This window comes from Lontra canadensis, unplaced genomic scaffold, assembly GCF_010015895.1.
Source record: "Lontra canadensis isolate GAN:19392208 unplaced genomic scaffold, GSC_riverotter_1.0 scaffold2, whole genome shotgun sequence".
Lineage (NCBI taxonomy): Eukaryota > Metazoa > Chordata > Mammalia > Carnivora > Mustelidae > Lontra > Lontra canadensis.
In genome coordinates, this window is record NW_022630996.1 from 59,955,181 (window position 1) to 59,976,293 (window position 21,113).

General features: G+C 42.6%; 1 protein-coding gene across 3 annotated transcripts in view; it reads left to right on the plus strand.

The window, feature by feature from the left end:
* SLC25A13 (solute carrier family 25 member 13) overlaps nucleotides 1–20,189 on the plus strand; it is a 178,217-nt gene extending 158,028 nt beyond the window's left edge. For all 3 annotated transcript variants that reach the window (XM_032874629.1, XM_032874639.1, XM_032874647.1), the window contains 4 exons: nucleotides 7,822–7,960; nucleotides 19,387–19,545; nucleotides 19,639–19,729; nucleotides 20,003–20,189. In XM_032874629.1, the coding sequence (XP_032730520.1) occupies nucleotides 7,822–7,960; nucleotides 19,387–19,545; nucleotides 19,639–19,729; nucleotides 20,003–20,189 (576 nt within the window). The remainder of the gene's footprint in view (nucleotides 1–7,821; nucleotides 7,961–19,386; nucleotides 19,546–19,638; nucleotides 19,730–20,002) is intronic.
* Nucleotides 20,190–21,113: the final 924 nt, after the last annotated feature.

Sequence of the window (21,113 nt, forward strand, 5' to 3'; positions counted from 1 at the left end):
ATGGTCTCATACGTATAAAAGGAAACCAGAAGGAATGGAGAGATGATGTCTAAAAATTCCCCAGAACCATTAAAAAGCTATCAGTCCTTAGATTCAGAAGCACAACAAATCGCAAGTGGGATAAATAAAAATAATCCAGATGAAGATGTCACAATGACCCTGCTGAATACCAGGGCTGCCAGGAAGTCCACAGATGGCCAGAAGGAACAGTAGGTGCCCCCAAAGGAGAATGGTTGAACTGACAACCAACTTAAAAACCCAGAATAGTAAAAGCCAGACATCGGCACAGTGTTTTCAGTATGTGGAGGAAAAACCTTTCAACCTAGAATTCTATACTCGGTGAAAGTGTCTTCCAGGAACAGGGATAAAATAAAGACATTGTTTAGACTAGCAAAACTGAAAATGCATACCACCAACAGGCCCTTACTAAAGGAAATTCTAGAATGTACTTTAGGTAGAAGGAAAGTGATCCAGATGACAATTTGGAGACGTAGCAAGGAATGAGGAGCAAAGAGTGATATATGTTTAGTCTAAATAGCATTGTGTGAATTTAAATATGTGTGTGATGGTAATTACAATTGTTCATATTTTTAAAGCTAGAATTAAAGTACTTGACAATAAGAGGGGGTTGCTTATAATGTAAGTTGTATAAAATGCATGTATTACACAGGAGGAAGGAGATAACAAAGACAGTAAATACACATATTAAAATTTCCAGGGTAGAAACACTTAAGAGTAAAAACAGACTGAACCTTGCAAATAGATAGTGGGGAGATGTCAGAAGAAAGAAGGCAAGAAAGGAAAGGAAAACTGAAAAGGTGGGACATGTTTTATAGATTAGCTTTGTGAAGGTGACATGCTCAGAGACTACAATTGCATGTAATAAAACTCTGTGCCACTTCCTGGATTTCTAGCCTGTCTAAATGTGAGCGTCCTTGATGGCAAAGCAGCGTACGATAGAACAGTAGAGAACTAGAACCAACACAGGAGTGGCATTTCCTACCAAAAACAAAACAAAACAAAGAAAAAACCCTTGAGTCACCAAGATGCTTTGGTTAGAATTGCAATGAAATTAAGGAGAAGCCAGTATCCTGAAAGTCCCCAGACTAAAGAAACGAAATAATAGGTTTTGATATTTCATATTCAAATTGAAGTAATTTCAGTGTCACCAATATCAAGTCTCCAATTGTTGGCTGGGTCATTTGGTTTTAACACCAGTGACACAATCCCATAACGGGTCTTGGCACCAGTGCTTTTTCTCCACAAGATACTGAAACTCACCCTGTTCAAATCCCAGGCACGTGGGCCTCACTCTCCCTTGACTGGGCAGGAGAGGTGCTGCCAGGCTGTGTATACAAGGGTTAACTCACTGGGGAGAAACCAAGAGGAATGCTAAGGATCAAGACCTGACATGCTGCCCATTGTTTGTAGCTCCAGGATCAAAATATACAATTATACATGCCAAATAAATTCTAAACCTGGAAGGTAGGAAAGGAGGGGTGGCTCTGACTACAGGTGCCAGAAGCATTAAATAACGTCCGCAGACAAGGTGCACCACTGTTGTCTTGAATGCTGCAGGTCCCTCCGTCTGGCATTTTACCCCCTGCCAGACAATGTGCATTCACTGCAGGAGTCTCTGTTGAGCCTCCGTCTCCCAGACCTGCTGGCTCCTGGTGCCCGGCCCTGACACAGAGGTGCCTTTGTGAGTGTAATTACCTTCCCCTGTATGAGAAATACTCTGTTTGGAGCTGTGGTTGCAGGTACAGCTCTGAGAAGCAGGAATTAGCATGCAAAAAGACTGCACTGCCCTGACTCCTTCCTTTATCAGCAGCAGTCACTCTTGAGGCTTGTTTTTTGTTCCTCAGATTGATTGGGTAGGTGTGATACCATCCAAGTGCAGAGCTTTAAAGGAAGAAAAAAGAGCCTTTGGAGATAGCAGAGTGTGTGTGTGTGTGTGTGTGTGTGTGAGAGAGAGAGCGAGAGCGAGAGCGAGAGCGAGAGAGAGAGAGAGAGAGAGACAAATCCTGTTGTGTTCTTTTGACAATTTCATGCCTGACAGAGCTGCCAGAGTAAACTTGAGTGGATGCTTCTAGCAACTTAAGAACTGATTAAGCTCCCTTGGGCTTTCCCCAGTGTCCACATCAAAAAAAAAAAAAAAGAAAAAAAAAGTGTGAAGCAGAAGAAATAATTCTTTGGCCACAGCAATACTGTGGCCAGCGTCTCTGAGCCTGAGTGGCCCATGCTGACGGTGGACGATTAACCGGAGGTTAAGTGAGACCAAGCCTTGTAGAAGTTGCCCTAGACCCGGAAGACAGAACGATGACAAGAGCCCTTAGCTTGATACAGAATAGAATGGAGCCAGGGTGGAGAAGTAAACTAGATTTGAGTTTTGATTCTAGTTTATTTATATACAGGTCTCCCCTCAGATGCCTTTTCTCATTCCTGTCTGTTATTAGTGGGACTTTTGTTAAAAAGGAAATTAAAAAAAATTTGTTTTTCCCTCTTTGGAGAAATGCTTTAATAAATAGCAAGATATTTGATGATTGCATTTTGTATTTATGAATTTTCCCCCAAGTGATTTTACTGTGTGTAGAGAGGAAATGTAGGGCTGACCAGAGAGCATCTGAGGGCAGAGCTGCCCAGAGAACCAGTGAGAAAGACGTAAGGCAGGAAAATGTGGGGATTTTCCTACAGGGCAAGAACATTTAAAGATTTATTTGAGGTGGCATACACTTTGTAATTGATTAATTTTTTAATGGCCAGAGTAGTGATTTCGGTGTTGCTGACGCAGGCTCTTGGGCAGCACGGAATGTTGCCCCTGATCACTTCGAAGAGCTCAGATGTGGGGCAAGTAGATTTCAAGTCCGACGGGTTCCGTGACGTGATGTGGGACTGCAGAGTGGGTACTCACCGTGGAGAGAAAAATTCTCACTGTTGGAACTTTGAAAGCCTTTTTTCACATCCTGCTTCCCTTTTCATTGTGCGGGAGCCACAGGTCAGGTGTCCCCGGAGGCAGCCTTACAAATTGGCACCTGCCTTTGTGCGGTGGACCTGAAGAAAGTAGTGGGGAAAGAAGGGGGGGCGGTAGAAGAAGTCTTTTTCTCCAACCCTTTGCAACTTTAGCTCTCCTGGGGAGTTGGGCTTTGATGCCTGTGTTGTGAGAGAGGCCAGGGCTCACCCTCGTTTCCAGATTCCTGAGAGGGATTTGCTGCAGGGAGATGCCTGAGCAAGGCGAGCAGGCGCCAGGAGAGGCTGGGACACCCACACCTCCTCGGGACTTTTGTGGTTTTACCATCATTTATTTTTAAGCCCCTGGCCCCACAGGTTTTCTTTCTTCCTTGGCTTTTCCTTCTCCCTTTTCTCAGATAATCAGAAACCCGTGACATCTCTCATGGTCTGATCTTCATTCTAACATGTGTAAATTACTTGACAACATTGTCTGATTCCAGGTAGGAGAAATATGTTTTCCTGACCCATTTTTCCCGTGGTGGGTCACAGTGCATCTTCGGTTTTTCCTTCGCTTTGCTCTTTTTATTTGTTTGCTCACTTATGTTTTCATCAGGCCGTTTTTCTTCCCAGGGATCAGGAGTGTTTTCAGACATCTTAAACGTGTTGCACCTCTTACTAGACACGTGTTGTCACACAGATGTGGGATTTGTTGTCATGATTTCAGGACAGGAGGGAGTATTCCTTCTTGGGAAAACCCACCTGCGGCTTCCCATGGCCTTATTCTTCAGTGTCACAGGGAGGTTTCTAATTTCACATCATGTCTTCTTCCCGTGGCCTTCTGATCATCTTGAAGCCACATAAGCATCTGACTTTCTCTCCTTTTTTAAAATATTCATATTCCAGTACAAAATCCTCAAATACTTTTTTCCTAAGCTCTGTTACATTGTCCGCAACAAATTATAGATCTTTGTTCGAAAAGCTAAAAGCTTGACTTTGGTTTCTAATATATTTCTCCAAGAAATGGGTTAGTTTCCCTTGTAGGAGCCTGACCATGTATCCCAAAGCCTCTGGTTTCTATTTGTAATTGTGTTGTTTTGATTATTGTTGTTTCTGTGTGACTTGGTGGAGTCAAGTCAGTGTCACCAGAACATGCCTTAGGCACAAACTGACAGCCAGAGATTTTGCTGAGTGTTCTCTAGCCCCTGCTCCCTGGCCCGTGGTGCCTTCACTCGGAAATAGGCAGCATTGATAGAGGCAGATAGAAGAGCACGAAGAAAATCAGAACAGCACTAAGGGAGTGCAGACAGTGTAGAGAGAGGTGTGTGGAATTCACTCCCTGTTTGCCCTCTAGTTAAAGAATCATCTTGGTGCGCCTGGGTGGCTCAGTGGGGTAGGACTCTGCCTTCGGCCCAGGTCATGACCTCAGGGTCCAGGGATTGAGCCCCGCATCGGGCTCCCTGCTCAGTGGGCAGTCTGCTTCTCTGTCTGCCTTCTGCTCCCTGTGCTTGTGCTCTGTATCTCTCTCTCTCTCTCTCTGACCAATAAGTAAAATAAAAAAAAGAAAAGAATCCTCCGTGGAAAGGGTGGTATTTGGGCTTTAAGTGAATGAAGAGGTGCTATTCAAGGAGTTGATGTTCCCAGCTTAGCCATCCTCAAGATCATTGCAGGGTGATAGGGGTATCTTGATTGATCAGATGAATGGGGCATTGAGCAGCTTTACCTGAGAGGAACCAGGCTGACCAAGGAGAGCAAAGTGGGGAAGTGAAGGCATTACAAAGCTTTGAGAAGGGTGACGATACAGCCCTGATCCACAGGACAGCCAGGACCAAAGATGGCTGTACAGTTTTTCAAACAGCAAATAGAAAGGAAATTTAGGCAAATGGCCAAGTAATGAAGGAGATGCTAAACCATACCAGTCCCTACCTCCCCACTGCCACCGCCCAAATAACTCCCACAAAACCATACACCATGAATTTAAGGAGAAGAAAAGGATAACTCAGAACCACAGAATGACTGTCCCAGCTATGGAATAGTTACTAATTTTACTGTTGGAAGGAAATGCTCCAAGGCATGTACAGTTGCATTGGTTCTCTCTGGCTGGTGAAAATTAAGCAATTTAAATTTTTAATGCTTTTCTCTGTTGTCTGTGATGAGCAGTTAATATTTTATAGTCAAGGGGGAGAAACATTTTAAAGGAAAAATATTACCAGCAAAAAAATAGACTGAAGTTTGGCTCTTAGATGTGAAGATTTTGGGAGATGAGGTTAAAAGTAAAAACTAATAGATTTAGTAAAAAGCAAGATTTGTGGGAAGAATTGTATCAGCCTAAAAGATTACTACAAAGAGATCTGTTTAGAAAGCCAGTAATACGGCAATGTTTCTTTTACTATATAGAGGGAGTGGGACATGAAGAAGATTTCACTGATCTTCATTTGAATTGGTTCTTTGGCATCTAATTTGAATATCTCCTGAACAGAGTAAGCTAGCAGAACTTACCGGAAGGTCTGCAGGTAGATGAGGCAAAGGAAGTAAATGTATTGAAACAGCTGGTGAGGGTCTTCCCTGTACATATGAACTGATCCCAAGGGAAAGACTGGACGCTGAGCATGGATCCTGACATTCTACTGTACTTTCTCCCCCTGGAAAAAGCTGGGGTAAGTGGAAGGATTTGAGAGTCCTGTCCTGAGTTTTGCATCTGCCTCTGGCGCTGCCTCCAAGGATGTCCCCTGAGCGAGCCAGTAGTGTGACCCTTAATAAATGTGCAACTGATAGATTAATAATAGTCCTGGGCATCGTTTGTACATACATATAAAAGGAGGAATTTGGGTGTGGTGGATTTTTTGGTTCTTCTTTTCAGTTAGGTATTTAACAGTTTGGGGGTAGACAAGATACAGAAGTGTGGGTCGATCAGCAGAACGTGATGTAGATCTGCCCCCCTCCTTTCTGAGTGTCTGTACAGAATGGACAGAGGTATCTTTTTTTTTTTTTTTTTTTTTTTTTAAGATTTTATTTATTGGGACGCTGGGGTGGCTCAGTGGGTTAAAGCCTCTGCCTACGGCTTGGGTCATGATCTCAGGGTCCTGGGGTCGGGCCCGCTTCGGGCTCTCTGCTCAGCGGGAAGCCTGGTCTCTTTCTGCCTGCCTCTCTGCCTACTTGTGATCTCTGTCTGTCAAAGAAATAAATAAAATGTTTAAAAAAAAAAAGATTTTATTGTTTCTTTGACAGAGATCACAAGTAGGCAGAGAGGCAGGCGTGGGGTGGCGGCGGGTAACGCAGGCTACCCGCTGAGCAGAGGAGCCCAATGCCGAGCTCCGTTCCAGGACCCTGAGACCATGACCTGAGCTGAAGGCAGAGGCTTAACCCACTGAGCCACCCAGGCGTCCTTGGACAGAGCTATCTTAATATATCCATGGGTAGGTTGAGGAAGAGTGAGCAAGACAGAAACCAGATTGTAAGCATTTGTTCTGGCTAGAAGGATGGGCCAAGCTAGGACAAGGTTTACTAGGATGAAACAAAGCCCTGCTTATGTTATTTATTTAAGGCAGCTAATGAAGTTACAGTATCCCTAGGTTAATGGCAGTTCATATGAAAAAGACAGTCTCAGTTTGAGTCAGGAGTGTAATGATGGTGTCGCAAAGCCAAGGCTATGGTAACAGATGTGTCGTGTTAGGAACTTTGACAGAGTGGAACCTAGCTTCAAGCAAAAATCCCCGCGATCCAACATCATTCACCCTTACTAAATTCACTGGGCTCGGCTAGATCTGTTGAATCTGGATGGATTCATTATTTTCTTTGAAGAATCTCTCAATTTAGTGGAAATTTTTAGGTATTAGAAATCTGTGAAAGGAATGATACTAAATCATTAGGTGTTGAAAAGGGGTGACTTCCTTCCCATTTAGCCTTCCTGAGACACAATATATGTCTCGTGGTTTTCATTAGAATGCTACGTTTCTGGGCACACACCAGTTCTCAGGGCCCCTCCGTGCATTATTTTGGCACCAGAAATTATTTGAAGACTTTGCTGTAGTTGCTAATTGCTCTACGCACAGCTCTTAAATGGGTGGGAATTATTGTAAATATGTTAAGGCTTTAGAACAAGCATTTATCAATGTTTCATACCCTAGAGGAGAAGGGTAAGTATGTGAATAAATTAGGAGATCCATGAACCCCTTGAAAAGGTATATAATTTTTTACGTATGTGTAATTTTTTCTGGGAAGGAGTCCAACGCTTTCATCAGAATCTCAATCAAGACAAAAAGAAACCTCTTCCCCTGCTACCTATATAATTTGTCTACTTCCTAGTATATAAACAGAGGGTACCTTGGTTGTTAACTGCCCATCTTCTGAGAACAGATACTCCTTGAAATGCCAGTGAGTGACATGGAATTTAAAAGGATGTTGTAGGCAGAGTTCCAAAAGTGTTGTTGTTGTTGTTTTTTTTTTAAAGATTTTGTTTATTTATTTGACAGAGATCACAGGTAGGCAGAGAGGCAGGCAGTGGGGGTGCTGGAAGCAGGCTCCCTGTCGAGCAGAGAGCCCGATGTGGGGCTCAACCCCAGGACCTTGGGATCATGACCTGAGCCACCCAGGTGCCTCCCAAAAGTGTTTAAATTGGAGTCTTATCATTGGAATACATGAGAACTATCCCCTTCTTGCTCACACCACACAATAAAATTACTTTTATTTAAAAAAAAAAACCTCATTTATTACTTGCAGAATTTGGGTTATTTTTTTCTGTTCCCCCTTTCAGCTTGTGAGTACAAACTCAGTCTCCTCCAGGAATATTTTGTTCTGAGGTAAGTTCCAGAAAAGCTTGATCTTCTCAATGGGATATGTGTTTCATGTGGTTTTTCTTCCTTTTCAAATGTACAGGGTGCCAAAGCATGCTTTCTGCGGGACATTCCTTTCTCCGCCATCTACTTCCCATGCTATGCTCATGTGAAGGCTTCCTTTGCAAATGAAGACGGGCAGATTAGTCCTGGAAGCCTGCTCTTGGCTGGTGCCATAGCTGGTGAGTGGCCCTCACAGAGCTCTGCTTGCCCCAGGCCCCTCCCATGTCACTGCCCTGGAATTTCTTACTTACAGTTCTTGATAGGGTGCATATGAGGGGGCTGTAGATTGCTTTGAACAGCTACTGGAAAGAAAGGAGAAGAATTTAATCTTCTGGCAGATTAGATTAGGCAAGCTTAATTTCTTAACTCCAGAAAAGGCTCATTAAAATATGGTGCATTTTGTGGTATTGTTGAATTCTAAGTTCTGTATTGTTTCATAGTTTTACTTCACAGCAAAACAGTGATAACGGTTCAGCCAGAAGTTTTTTAAAAATTTGAATACTTGTGCTTAAAGGTGTCTAACCAAAATAGTTCATAAATACTTGTCCAGAATTTAAGCAGTGGTTGTTATTTAATAACTTTTTAATTAATTTTTTTAAAGATTTTATTTATTTGAGAGAGAGAGAGTAAGAAAGAGAGCACAAGCTGGTGGAGGGAGAAACAGACTCCCCACTGAGCAGGAAGCCGGAGGCTGGCTGGATCCCAAGGCCCTGAGATCATGACCTGAGCAGAAGGCAGATGCTTAGCCGACTGAGCCACCCAGCGTCCCAGCAGTAGTTATTATTTAGATAAAAGTAACAGTAGAATCAGGAAGTCTCAGCCTGAGGAGATACCAGATTCCTCTTAGCTGTGTTACAGGACCAGGATATGTAAATTGAGCCCCAGAGGGAAATGGCTCTTGTTTTCAGTGCTACAGTGAATATGTCAATACAAAAACAAAAAAACAGTGACTTTGTCAATACAAAAAAAAAAAAAAAATAGATGAGGACTGGGGAGGGCTTCTACATCTCAATGTAAATTCGCAGAGGAGATTTGATTATGGCCACAGCAGGAATCCGTTGGATCTTTGATGCTCCATGTTCAGAGACCCTAAGGGCTCCAGCAATCCCATTCGCTCTCTAGGTGGTGGCAATTTAATGAGTTAACAAACCCTGGGTGGGTTTGTTAACAATGAGTTAACACACCCCCAATCGTGGGATGCCTGGGTCCAAATGTTTCTGATACAGGTATTGTTCTCCAGAGATGTGTGGCCTGAATCTCAGGAGAACAACCCCCTGCTCTGAGAAGTTGGTTGCTGTTTTGTAGACCTGCCTGGAGCCTGGGAGCCCCTGAAGGCAGGAACCAGCAAGCTCCTCTTCGGTAATCCCCTTCTTTGAAAGGCAGTGATGTTGGTCAGTGAGGCAGGGTTGTCTTTTCTTAGCTGCTCAGGGGTCTTCATCGTAGGAGGCCACTCTGCTTCTATCACGAAATCATGATTTTGAGACGAGACTATAGAATTCCCAGTTTTAATCCCAATTTAGCTATTGTTTAACTGTATCCTTTTATATATCCTTTACATGTGCATAAATGAGTAGTTTTTAAACCAAAAATGACAGTACAATGCATTTTGTGCATTGCACAAGATAAATTATGTTCTGGAAATGAGGTAGGACCTACTGGGGAGAACTGCCACACCACTCAATAGTGTGCTCGGTGGACCAGTTACCTCACCTCTCGAGCCTCCGTGGCCATCGCTGTGAATGGAGACGGTAATTGTGCCAACTGTCGAGCCAGTCTGGGAAGTGCAAGTGGGAACACCTGTGTGGAGGACTTTGCATTGTGCCTAGCACACAGTAAATACTCGGGAAGTATTCGCCAGTATTATGCCAGATCCAAGAGAGTCTGTCTGTAACTTACCCAGAAATCAGTTGTGAGAACAGAAGATACATGTTAGAGCTCAAAGTCTAGGACTCTCTCCAAGCCGTGTTTTCCTCACCCCACAAAAATAGCGCCTTTACATCTTTCCTTAGAGAAAGATAGTCAATCGGGTTTCATCGCCGGGTAGGAATTTTCTAAGCAATCCATGCTACCAGAGCTGTAGAAATTCCTAGTGGATTTTTTTCTCTTTTAAGGTTTATTTTCTTCCTTCTGTTACTTTTATGATTAGGAAAATAATATTGCTAATTGTAAAATATTTGGAAATTAATTGAAGGGGTAAATGAGAAAATATTATCTGTTATTCTGCGACTGTAAAATAATCCCTATTTAACATTTTTGCTAATTTGCTTCTCCTTGCTTAGTTTTTAACAGAGTTACAGTCACACTGTGGAGATGTGGTTTTCACTTACTTTCGTTACTGAAGCACCGTTAGCCAGCACCGCAAAATGGTTAATGGCATATTGCTGTGGGGCCAGACTAGGCAGATTCAAGTTCCAGTTTCTGTGTGATCTGCCCAAGTTCTGTAACCCCTCTCTGCTTGTTTCTCCATCTGCGTATGGGATGAAGAGTAGTATTAGTCTCCTAAGCTTATTATAGAGATCAGTAGACATAAATTAATAAATGTAAAGATCCAAGAAAGTACCTGGCACGTAAGTATTTTTAATACATACATAATACATAATAATACATGTTTTTTAAAACTTTATAAACCTAGTTTTTAACTGCTGCATTTAAGTACCTCAATCTTAGGTACTTAAATTTTTTTGAAAAAAATTTAAATACATTATATTATTAAAAAAAAAGAAAGAAAGCCTTTGTGCTTAAAGGCTTTTTCCCTATTCTGGGATGTTTTTCTTAGAGAAATAGATCTCTAAAGTCACTTTGCTGGTAAAACCATAAGACCATTTTTATTTAATGCATTACCATGGTATCCTTGGAAGTCGGAACTGGAGCACACTGCTCTTGTAGCCCTGCGGCCATCCCAGTATCTTTCAGAGTGGTTCTTCAGATACCTTCTCTATTCCTTATCTGTGGCTGCCTAACAGACACCCCAAAACTGACGGGCAGCCCGCAAGCATTGATCATCTATCTCACGGTTTCTGTGGACTAGGAGCGGCTTATCTGAGTGCCTCTAGCTCAGGGTCTGTCTGTCATGAGGTTGCAGGTACAGTGTCCGCCAGAGGCTCGACTGAAAGCAGAGAACTCACCGTCAAGGTGGCTCAGTCACAAGGCCGTTGGCAGAGAGGTCTCACTATTGGTCACCTTGGATGTTGTCGTGACAGGGTGGCTCCCCAGAGCCAGGTCAGAGAGGGATGAAGGGACTGGGGAGAAGGGTGGGTAGAAAAAGACAGGAAGAAGGCAAAGCAGTAGCTGCCATGTCTTGAGTGACCAAGCCCTGGAAGTTCAACTCCTTCATTTCCACACCATCCCCTTGGTCACACCCATCAGGGAGACTGAATAGAGGCAGAAGTGTGAAGATAGGAGGTGAAGGTCATTGGGAGTCATTTGGGATCTGACCGCCATGCTTCTTTTCATTTTATTGTCCATCTTCTCCTTCCCTGTAGGGCAGGAAAATACAAGACAGACTGTGGTTGGTTTTTTCCTTCAAAGAAAAGATGAGCGTCAAAGCTTGATGTACCTATCATCCTTGTTTTTCAGGCATATTTGGGAGGTTCCAGTCAATCTGGTAAAAATAAAGAACAAGAAGTGAGAGGTACAAATATTAGAAAAGAAGATGTGAATCTCTCATTATTTATGAGTGACTATTTAGCTTAAAATCTAAATAAAAATGCCCCTAAATATATCAGAATTAACCAGTAATGTAATTTTGTTACCGAATGAACATAAACTCTATCTAGTGATAAGCAGGTAATGGATGTCAAAGGAGGAAGCAGGACAACCAGCTAGCTGCTCAGGGTCGAACCTTGCCCTGCAGGCTCAGCCAGATTGCTGCATTGTGTGGAGAAGGGCAGGAAGACTTCTGTGTAGACATGTGTTGTGCCCAGTACAAGAAGGGCAGCGAGCACAGAAGTGCCCTCATGTGGGCTGTTGGATAGAAGATGGGTCAGATCCCCACATACCCTTTTGTGGATGCTTGTGAGAGCAAAGCCAGTTCCTAGGGAGAAGACCTATAGGAGGAGCAGGCTCAGAATGCTGGGAGGTAGAGCTGGAGGGAGCTGTGTCATTAAGAGAAAGGAGAAAAGCTTATCTCAAAATAAGCACAATGAATACCACTGACTTTGTATTATAACACAAATGTCTCATCACTATTTTTATGTGTATCTTTATATAAAATACAATTTTAGATTTAAGTCGCTCTCCTACCCAGAATACATATAATTTTTGTTGAGCAATTGTATTATAAATAAGATGAATCTGGGATTTCATTAATATGATCATGCTATCTATATTTTGATGGCAATTTCAGTTATTCAGTAAGTACTGTCGGTTTCTAAAAATTCTGTTTGACCTGAGGTTAGATTGCTTTAGCAATATTTTTTAAATTTATTTTATTTTTTCAGTGTTCCAAGATTCATTGTTTATAACCACACCCAGTGCTCCATGCAATACGTGCCCTCCATAATACCCACCACCAGGCTCTCCCTACCCTCTATCCCCTCTAAAACCCTCAGTTTGTTTTTCAGAGTCCACAGTCTCTCATGGTTCATCTCCCCCTCCAATTTCCCCCCAACTCCCTTCTTCTCTCCTTCACCCAATGTCCTCTCTATTACTCCTTATGCTCCACAAGTAAGTGAAACCATCTGATAATTGACTTTCTCTGCTTGACTTGTTTCACTCAGCATAATCTCCTCCAGTCCCGTCCATGCTGATACAAAAGTTGGGTATTCATCCTTTCTGATGGAGGCATAATACTCCATTGCATATATGGGCCATATCTTCTTTATCCATTCGTCTATTGAAGGGCATCTTGGCTCTTTCCACAGTTGGCGACTGTGGTCATTGCTGCTGTGAACATTGGGGGTACAGATGGCCCTTCTTTTCACTATGTCTGTATCTTTGGTGTAAATACCCAATAGTGCAATTGCAGGGTCATGGGTAGCTCTATAAAATTTCTTAAGGAATCTCCACACTGTTTTGCAAAGTGGCTATACCAACTTGCATTCCCACAACAGTGTAAGAGGGTTCCCCTTTCTCCACATCCTCTCCAAGACCTGTTGTTTACTGTCTTGTTGATTTTGGCCATTCTCACTGGTGTAAGGTGGTACCTCAATGTGGTTTCATTTGAATCTCCCTGATGGCTAATGATGATGAACATTTCTCATGTGTCTGTTAGCCATTTGTATGTCTTTTTTTGGAGAAGTGTCTGTTCATGTCTTCTGCCCATTTTTTGACATGATTATGTTTTTTTGAGTGTTGAGTTTGAGGAGCTCTTTATGGATCTTGGATATCAGCCCTTTGTCTGTAGTGTCATTTGCGAATATGTTCTCCCATTCTGTGGGTTGCCTCTTTGTTTTGTTGACTGTTTCCTTTGCTTTGCAGAAGCTTTTGATCTTGATAAAGTCCTAAAAGTTCATTTTTGCTTTTGTTTCCTCTGCCTTTGGAGACACGTCTTGAAAGAAGTTGCTGTGGCCAATGTCAAAGAGGTTATTGCCTATGTTCTCCTCTAGGATTGTGATAAATTCCTGCCTCACATTGAGGTCTTTTATACATTTCGAGTTTATCTTTGTGTATGGTGTAAGAGAATGGTCGAGTTTCATTCTCCTATACATAGCTGTCCAATTTTCCTAGCACCATCTATTGAAGAGACTGTCTTTTTTCTACTGTAGATTTTTTCCTGCTTTGTTGAAGGTTAGTTGACCATAGAGTTGAGGGTCCATATCTGGGCTCTCTGTTCCACACTGGTCTATGTGTGCTTTAGCAATATTTTAATAGGGGTGGTTGTTGAGTTCTCAAAACCTAGAGAATATTGATTTTTTTTTTAAGATTTATATATCTGGTTGCAAACTGGGACTATCCTTAAATACTGGGAACATCTCCAGTATTTCACAGGATAGAATAAGCCTAACTGATATTTGAATTTGTGTTCATTGACCAGCATAACTTCATGTGTCAGAAGGTGAGAGCTGAAGCAGGGAGCCGGAAGTTAAGAAACTAAGGTTTAATTCCCTGTAATGAACGTCTTGCTTTTTGATACACAAAGAGCATTTCAATATGGCTTATGGATAATCCCAAATAAAGGATATCTAGTACTTCTCAAATTTTAGAGCTTCATCATACCAGGTGATTTTAATTATCAGTGATGAGCTAAAGGGTAAGTCAGCTTAGACTCAGTTATAACTCGGGAGTATCTTTCAAAGCTGTTCAGTATACAGACAGTGAATTGCTAAAGACGTGTAACTGTCAGGACGCTTTTGCAAACGTATTAAAAGGATTAAGTTAGGAGAGAAGTACTGTTGGCACAAATTTGTTAAATGATGTGGACGTAAAGATTAAGACCATTTAAAAGCAACCCGTAGATCCTCAAAAAAATGTAATGGAGAGATCGAATCAAAGGAATAGACTGAGCGTATTCATTGCTCTCTCCTCTGGTCCCGAATACCTGAAAATGTCAGAAAGTACCTTTTTGAAAATCCTACTGGCACTGGAAAAGGTTAGCTCCGGGCCTGGGAAGGGAACAGAAGCATATTGAGTCTGAAACCGGACCGGAGGGTACCACGGCCCAGGACACTGGCAGGAGAAACCATCCTTAATATAAGAAGAGAGCTGGAGAACCGTAACCTCTGAGGGAGTCCCAGAATACCGAGCGTTGGGGAGGCCTGCGGGTAAATCTGTCACAGGAGTTCAAGAACTGCCTTCGTGGCAGGAAGGTGGGGCTCCGTCCTCCCCGCTCCTCTTTGTCTCCGGCTTCAGACAGCTCCTGAATCCAGACTGTGAAAGCCCAGAGCTGTTTTGCAAAGAAAGGCATCACCTGCCTGGAGAGGGCAAGTGTAAGGAACTGAAAGAAAGTAGGGTTAAGGCTTCAGGTTCCAGACCTTCAGCGCAGATGGCAAAAATAAAAAAAGAAACGAATGGCAACTCTCCCCAAGAGGGATGTGAAATTATTTCTTCTACTTCCAGAATGAAGTGCTCCACAGTCCAGAGATTTGGAAGGTCCCAACCCTGCCAGGCCTCCTTACTCCCTGGTACCTAGTTTGCAGGCCTTCCCCATTCCGCAAAGCCCATTGCCAGCCCTCCCACTCAGGAGAGGAACCTGCGGAGGAGACTGACCCTAGGGGGTGGTAGAAACAAGCACTACACTACTCAGCCTATTCTTTGAACTTGAATTATCAAGAGATAGCCAGGGGTTCCTCAGACACGGAACAGCAGAGGAATTTCAAGGAAAACAACCAATTCAGAGGAAAGAGAACTTTTAGGAACTATAACTAGGATCTGCAGAGATTTGAGAAGAAGAATCATTCTTTAAATGTTTTTTCTTTATTTTATTTTTTATGTTATCATATCTTTAAGAGGGGTGTAGGGGCAGACGGAGGGAGAGAATCCTAAGCAGGCTCTACCCAGCAGGCCTGATGCGGGACTCAATCTCACAACCCCAAGATTTTGAACTGAACCAAAATCAAGAGTCAGAAGCTTAACCGACTGAGCCACCCGTGCACTCCTTGAGAAGAACAATCCTTAAAGAGCTTTCTTGAAAATTAATAAAGGGATCATCAAAGCTAAAAACCCATAAATGGTCTGAATGGTAGAATGGATATGCTCAAACAGCAAATTACATCTGGAAAACGAAGTGATAGGAAAACAAAAACAAGAACTACAATATGGAGCAAAAACAGAGATTAAAAAAGAAAGAGCAAATGTAAGACACACGTAGGATTAGTCCAGGAAGTCCAACATCTGTTTAATAGGAGTTCCCTGGAGAGAAGTCATACGAAAGGTGGACTCAGAATGAACCAGTAATGAAAGTTGACTCAGCTTTTCTTTTCTTTTCTTTTCTTTTTTTTTAAGATTTTATTTGACACAGAGATCACAAGTAGACAGCCAGAGAGAGGGGGGGAAGCAGGCTTCCCACTGAGCAGAGATCCCCGATGCGGGACTTGATCCCAGGACCCCAGGATCATGACCTGAGCCGAAGGCAGAGGTGTAACACACTGCGCCACCCAGGTGCCCCTTGACTCAGCTTTTCATCTGCAGTCCTAGCTAGTTTCAAAAGATCAAGGAGAGGATATCTGGAACCTCGATGGCATTCCCAAGCACACGAGCATTCAGGAGGGAGGGCAACCTCAAGTTTGTTTTCTCCCATAACTTAAAGGTTACACCTCACAGACATTGCTGAAGCAAAGTGAAAAATGAATTTACGAAAGAAGAAAATATGGGATGTATGAAACAGCACACATAAAAGTTACACCTGAGAGTAGATTTAAATAACTGGTGACTTTAGTATATGTATTTTAGTATAAGTAGGGCTTGTTGGTGAGGGGTACAAATAAATGCTAATTTATTGGGCATACTGTAAATATTGTGCCTATGTGATAAATGTGTATAATATTTAAATTAAATTAGGAAAGGGTGGCGATCAAAAGAAAAACAACTAGAAGCAGAGAAAATAACTACAATATGGGTTAGCAGAAGTAAGTCTAATAACCACAATTACAGCCACAATTGGATGGATTCAATGCCCTTAGTAAAAACAAATGCCTATTTTAGATGAGTTGTGAAAAGAAATCTAGTCATCTGAAGTTTGAGAAAACAGTAACCTAGAACAACTGAAAGAGAAAGGATTGAAAAATACATTATTAGGCAAATACCAACAATAAGCAAGTTTAGCAATACTAATGTCAGAGTAAATGGAATTCATGGTTTAAAAATAGCGCTCAGAAGCACAGAGGCCTATTTGACACTCACAAAAGAAAATTCACTGAGAAGCCTGTGCTTGAGGCAAGCTGGGATTAATAGGATTCGAGTTTATTCGGAACACGCTGCAGGCCAGTGTGTGGGCAAGGAGTGCGAGGCGGGGGTCCAGCCAGCGTCCAGGCCGTAAGCTGACTGGCTTGAGGATGGGGAGACTTTGCCCGCCGGATGTTCACTGGCCAGGAGATAAATCTCAGTCTTCTGCAGATCCGTTCCTAAGTTCCGTTCTTCTGAGGGAGCACATGGGAGAATCTCTGTCTTATACCTTCCGGTTCCATTTTCAACCGAAATCCTTTCCCGGTGTATTGCCGTCCGCCGCTGTGTATTATCTGCATACTCTTGTTTCCTAAAACCCCAACTTAACAGTATGATAAGAATATGATATTTTCTTATTCCAAAGCTTGACACTTAGAAGCTGGTCCATCAAGTAGATACTATGGATAAGGGTACGGAGGGAATTAGTGAAACTCTTTTAACCTTGATCCAAAACAAATAATATTAATTTCATATTCCCTAAACAGAGAAGCACATTCTTGACAAATGCTAATGAGATACTTGTGAGAATTGCAGATTTCTTGCCCCACAGTTGTATTTTGCTGGTTGTGCTTTCTTTCTGTTGTAAATGAACTTCTGTTCTCTAGGTGCTGGGCCCCCTTTAAAGGGTTATGTTTTAAACTGAGCTGGAGAGCACCTCAGATGGTTCTTGTCCCAGAGGTGTAGTAGGTAAGCCGCAAGGTCGCAGGATTTGTTTCATCGCTGAAGCATGGGGCAGGCTGCTGTTGAGGAACCTAGAAGAAGCTTCTCTGTTTTCTAGCCAACTCTTGCTTCGCCATCTTTGGGAATCAAGAAAGCCAGACCTCTTGATCAGTGTTGTCTTGGACTTTTGCAAGCCAGGAGAGACCAGGCAGATTGACCCAGAGCCTTTGCCAATCCCGGCTCCCCCAAATCAACAGATTTTTGGTGGACAGGCTCTTCCTGGTGCATCCTGCTTTCCTGGCCTTGCTTTGGAGCAGCCTGACGCTCTTCTCCGAGGTTTTAGCCAGTCTTATACCAGAAGTCCCCCATCCACAGAGAGACCCAAAGTTGCCGGCCTGGGAAAGGTGAGGGTGCGTGAGAGATGATGAGAGTCCCGGGCAGGCTGCCGAATTTCCAGCGCCTGTCCCCCCACCCCCCACAGCACCACCACCACCTCCAATCAGTTTTGCCAGACAACTTACTGAGCATCTCACCCATTTCTTTTGGCATGTTTATTTCATGTTCAGTATGTTTCCTCCCTGTCTCTAGTACTTCTTTCTTTTTTCTACTACAAGGAACTACTTATGAGAACTAACTGGAGGACACTTTTTACCCGCATTATTGCCTGTGTGTTTCCCACTGTCCCTCGGACATGCCTCCTCACTGTCATAAGGAAGATTTTACTATGTGCTGAAAGCAGAGAGCCTTGCTAAACTCTTTCTAAACCAGGAAGTAAAATGTGGTGTGAACACAGTGGGTTTCTAAGCATTCTTCATGTTTCCTTCCATTATGTTGGAGGATAAATTCCTGGCTCAAAGTTAAAATAATTCCTCCAGATTAATAGGAAATTCAGTATGACTTATCCAGTGAAGCACTGGATATAAAGTGAGCTTTTTCACATGCAAAAAAATCTGATATATTTCATAAAACACAGTTACTTACCATGAGTGTTTGTGAGGAGCTCAGTAAAGATCGAAGAGGAAGAGATGCAGTTTAGTAACACAAATGCAGACTTGTGTGGTGCAGATTTCCCCAGGCACACGCACACACACACTGTAACTTTAAAGCTGTCTGTTAGAAGGATGAGATGTACTTGTGAGCCAGACCACGTCGGTTTGGACAGAAATTCTTACAGAATTATTAAGCCTTAAAAAAAGCAAAGGAGATTTATGCATCTGCATTTGACCAATTTGGTTTGGAATAGGTTCATAATGGAAAAGTAATAAAACCATAAGAGACAGTGTCTTCTGAGTACAGTCTCGCTTTTAAAAAATCTAAACATGGGCTGCCCCATTTTGGATAAAATGACTGTAGAAAAATTTCCCATTGGTAATTTTGGGAGGGTTTTGTTGCTGTTGCTGTTCCTTTTTCATTGATTATCAGCCAGTATAAACTTGCAGCTTTCTGTCAAATATTTTTTTTTTTTTTTGGAGATGTCAGTTTTAGGAAAAAGGAATCCTGAACTGTTATCTGTGGGAGTCTCCATCTCTGGTCACTACCCCCAACCCTCTCCCCCACCCCCAGCACACACATACACACAGAGTGTTTGCTTAGCCCTCAGTAAAGTCTTTTTCTGGTGTAACTGGAGAGGTTAGGCTTTGGTGGATAGGGGGTGGTTGAATGTGTGTGAGAAAGCACCTCGTGTGACTGCCAGCAACCACAGAAAAGCATGAAGAGGAAACGCATAACAAACTTCACCTCTGAAAATCGGACCTAATAACTTTGCAAGTTTCTGATTTAGACAGGGAAGAGAAAAGGAAAAAAGAAAAGCTTTTCTCCGTTTGTTCCAGTTGAAGTAGCGTTATAAGAAATAATATGGTTTTAAGAAATAATTCCTTAAAACCATTACTGAATACAGTCTGTACCAAAGAGCTTGCTTGGGTGCTTGGGGGAGGGCAGGAGAGGAATGTCTGCACAGACTCCGTCACTAAGGTAGTCACGGCTGTGCCGCCCAGAGAGGACAGCAAAAGAGGCATTTGATTTCATCAGACTCTTAACTTTCTTTCCACGGCCAGCAGTTGAAAGTACAGTTATTTTTATATAGTGTGAATGTGACCAGACTGTGATGGTGGTGCGTCTCCTGCAGGTATGCCCGCGGCATCCTTGGTGACCCCTGCTGATGTTATCAAGACGCGATTACAGGTGGCTGCCCGGGCTGGCCAAACCACTTACAGCGGAGTAGTGGACTGCTTCAGGAAAATACTGCGGGAAGAAGGCCCAAAAGCTCTGTGGAAAGGAGCTGGTGGTAGGGAAATAATTTGTTCTTAACCAAACCTTTCGTAGCAGGTAATTTTTTAAAAAATCTAATTATATCTGTTGCTCCCCCATTTCTTCAAAGCTCGTGTGTTTCGATCCTCTCCCCAGTTTGGTGTAACTTTGCTGACGTATGAATTGCTACAGCAGTGGTTCTACATTGACTTTGGAGGCGTGTAAGTATCCCGCTAAATCTGCAGCCAGGTTCGGCAACTCCAATACTCAGTCGCTGTTAAGAAGGGTACGTCACTCTGGTTGCTCTGATGAAATACACAAGAGGTAGGAAAATACTGAAATCACGTAACCACACTCATTTCCAGGGGGCACATACAACCAACTAGAATTCCACACTGCTTTATGTGATGAAGATTTTCACAGCGTTCGCATGTTATTTTTACCATGGTAAAAAATGATAAAACAGATTCTCACCCAATTTTCTCTTCCTTTAGGAAACCTGTGGGATCAGAGCCAGTTCCTAAATCCAGGATCGTACTGCCTGCTCCCAATCCTGATCATGTTGGAGGCTACAAACTGGCAGTTGCGACATTTGCAGGGATTGAAAACAAATTTGGACTCTACCTACCTCTCTTCAAGCCACCGACATCTACCTCCGTGGTGACGAGCGCAGGCCCATAGAAGGAATGCTGCCCCGGGTAGAGAGCGCCGCGTCTCCCATGGAAACAGTGTTCCTCCTTTCACTTCCATCTCTTGTTTAAAATTCAAGTCGAGGCTTTTTAGAAGGTGAAATCATTCATTTTCTGTGTGTTTTCTTAACCACATCATCGTGAAATTATTCATAATTATTCTTTTGGGCCTCTGCTCACAGCCCTGGGTTTGTATCTGACATTTACTGGGATTTGGTCAACACTAACATGATTTGGGGAAGGAGCAAGTCTGAGTAGAAGTTTGAGCTGCTCTTCTTGGATTAGGATTATAGTTCCAAAGAGACTCCTGAAAGGCAATCATGGTACTCAGAGCAAAGTGTTTCATGCATGTTTCAGCTGGTAGAAAACTGGGTGCATATTTATCACTGTAAAAAACACTGGAAGAAATGGAAAAAAAAAATGATCAGAAATTGCCAGCCTGGCTTCAGATTTTAAACATGTACTAATTCTGTTTCTGGATTATATTATGAAGCTTTTATGTGAAACTTTTTTTTTTTTTTTTTTTTTTGTAATGAAAACCACATTGAAGATGTTTAATAATCATACTCTGTTAGTGGTACCAAGACTCTTAAAGAGAAGTCTTTGTATTTTAGGGAAGTACTTTGTGCCCATAGACCGAAAACCCCGGGGGGAGCTACAGCACCTCTCCGAGACATGCTAATTTTGGATCACAGCTCATCTGATGACACGTGCTGGTCGCTGCCTGTTGCAGTAGACGCTGTGGGAAGCACGTGCCCATGGACTGGTGCCTGCTTTCATGCCCTTCCAACCCTCCCCACAGTTGGCACCTCTTCACTTTTAAAGCCCCATTTATCTTGAATCATGTGAGACAAATATATTCTAATACATGCTTTTATTTAATTTGTGGTGCCTTGCATAATGGTCAGAAGGCTCA